At 41.9% G+C, this 2,831-nt stretch overlaps 1 protein-coding gene across 1 annotated transcript in view; it reads left to right on the plus strand.

The window, feature by feature from the left end:
- man1a1 (mannosidase, alpha, class 1A, member 1) overlaps positions 1-2,831 on the plus strand; it is a 157,591-nt gene that overhangs the window by 36,184 nt on the left and 118,576 nt on the right. Inside the window, exon 2 of the mRNA XM_031861642.1 lies at positions 1,791-1,887. Within this exon, the coding sequence (XP_031717502.1) occupies positions 1,791-1,887 (97 nt within the window). The remainder of the gene's footprint in view (positions 1-1,790; positions 1,888-2,831) is intronic.

Genomic DNA, 2,831 nt, shown 5'->3' on the forward strand with positions numbered 1-2,831 from the left:
TGTGTGTATATATGTGTATATATGTATATGTGTGTGTATATATGTGTATATATGTGTGTGTATATATGTGTATATATGTGTGTATATGTGTGTATATATGTGTATATGTATATGTGTGTATATATATATATAGTTAAACAAGCCACAGGGCCGACAAACCACCCAACTGTTTCTTGGCAATGCTGCGAGCAGCACAGCCGAGCTCAGTTCACGTCCTCAGGAAGTGATTGTTAACATTCAAACTACAGCTGATGATTGTTTTCATTGTCGATTATTTTAGGTTTTTGGTCTATCAAATGTCAGAAAATGGGGAGAAATGTCAATCGGTGTTTCCAAAAGCCCAAGAAGGCCTCATCTTGCTTGGCGGTTCTTGGTGCACACTGAAAAATTCAATCAACACTGTTTTTGATATTGTTTTAAATTTCAGGTTCCAAGTCAATAAAAATATAATTTCTGCTTTTCTCTTTTTCATATAGTTTATAGTTGGTTTCAGACTTCTGCATCGACAAAACAAGCTAATGTAAGACATCACCTTGGCTCTTGGATCTTTGAAAAGTATACACGCTATATGTTGCAGTGTAGAGCGCTGTCAGCGATGTGTGTGCCTGAACAGACTCTCCGTCTGAAGGTGGAGGATAAGGGGTTTTAGTGCGTCTAATCCAGACGCTTGGTTCTAGGAAGCTCCACGACGATGCCGTGTAACCCGGATTAGCAGGAGAGGCAAATGCCGAAGCTGGAGGCGGAGCAACAAATGAGCGTCTAGGGTGTTAGATTGGAAACCGAAACCACTGTTCACAGTGCTATCGAGCCCCCAGCCAGCACCGGATTAGAATGAGACGAAACCTCAATGATTCCCGCCGGGGGAAATTGGGTGGTTTCAACAGCCGATAATGGGACTCAGTGGAGGACAATGTTCCTTTTCACGGGGAAATGAGTGATATTTGGCTTTTATTTTTCTCGCATCAATCAGCCACACTGTTCATATTTGACTGACCGACAGTTTGAACAGGTCATTTGGCAGAGTGTGTGTTGACAGATGTTGTGCTCTTGTTGTTATTGATCTCAGTTTGGTGTTGAACTGTACAAACAAATTAAGTCCTAAACTTCCAGACCGCCAAGGAGGAAGAAAACGCAGGACTTTCACCCAGGAGGCCGCTGTTCGTGTCCCGTTGTTGTAGGATTTATTTCAGCCGGGACAACGCAAGTAGGGAGAATTGGTAGTTTCACATCTTCAATGGAGGTATTGAACATGGGTGTGTGCTCAGTTTGCAATGTATGAAATAAAGGCAGTTTGCACCATTAATATATATGAATAATACAAAAGCGATAGGTGGAAACAAGAGCTGACAACAGCTTTAGTTTTAATGGCATTAAGTTGAGATGACTTGTAACTTTGGGATAAACATTGTGTCTGATAAAGACATTCTTTAGGACCTCAAATGGTCACTCAAAGTGACTGTACAGGCAGTGCCATGACTCAGTCGATTGACAGAAAGCTTTTCACATGAGTAATTGATAGTTCATTTCATCACAAGACTAAGAAAACTATAATTTTTGGTTTCGGAGCGATAGGCAAATGAAACTCTGTTTCGACCAAATATGTCATTGGCAGAGTTTCTTAAATATTGGTATCGGCCAATAAAATCCAGTATAATTTAAGCTTCAAGCAAAACCCACAGTTTTGTATGAAAATGACTTAATTGTCTTTTTTATAGCTCAGATGATTCATTGTCCTCTTTAATGCTCTTTATTTCTCGTCTCCTCCTCCTCCTCTTCCTCCTCCCATTCAGATGATGAAACATGCGTGGGGCAGCTACAGGCGCTACGCCTGGGGTTCCAATGAGCTCCGGCCCATCTCCAAGCAAGGCCACTCCAGCAATCTATTTGGTGAGTGAGAGACAGACACACACACACAAACAGACAAGCAAACACACACACACACACACACACACACACACACACACACACACACGATTGATCTCTTGTCCTTGCCACCAGCTGCCTTGGCCTTTAGATTAGCAGCCAAATTGGCCGTCAGTTCGAGTCATCCATCTATGGACGCCTCTAAATGTCAACTTTATCATATATTTAAATTCCGTTTGTGCTGCTCGCCAGTTGTTGGTGTCTGTGCTGTTAATGAGCGTGGTGACAGAGGCGCAGCTCACATATAGCTCTCTTTCACACAAAACCTTGCTTCTCCGTCTGCCCCTTCGTTTGTGAAATAAAAACGAGGCATGCTGCTAGATGACCGCAGGGCCCCGTTAATAAATATCACATACAGGCACACGTGCACTTTGTTTCTGCAGTGACAAGTCAGGATCCTCCAGTTTAATTGTGTGTGTGTGTGGATTGCAGAAGCCAAATTAAACTAGGATAATAACTGCATCTTTTGTTAAGTCCTTTCTTATCCCCCCAGACACACACACACACTACACTATGTGTTGCTCCTCGTGCGGTCTCATTTTGTTGGCTGAGATCGTTGGCGTAAAAGCTGGACTCTGAGGATTGCCGCCAAAGTAAACATAAAGCTAAAAGGAGATGATTCCACGGATCTGTTGCGACGACACGTGTGCCAACGTGGCAGAGGATCAATACGGCTCATTAAAAATGTATTTGGTTTTTCTCCTAATTTTGTGAAGGGACAAAGAGACCAGATGCTTCAACATATCTAAATAAAAGGGCTTGATATTTAAAAAGCACTCCTGTCACTGATATCGTTAAGATGTAGCTTGGAAGATGAGGCGGACACGATCAAGCAACGATATTGTAAAAAAAATTAGAAATGTTTGGGTGTTAGAGCAGCGTATGTTTTTTTTTTTTTTTTTTTTTTT

Source organism: Anarrhichthys ocellatus, unplaced genomic scaffold (genome assembly GCF_004355925.1).
Source record: "Anarrhichthys ocellatus isolate YVR2014 unplaced genomic scaffold, GSC_Weel_1.0 scaffold25, whole genome shotgun sequence".
NCBI lineage: Eukaryota > Metazoa > Chordata > Actinopteri > Perciformes > Anarhichadidae > Anarrhichthys > Anarrhichthys ocellatus.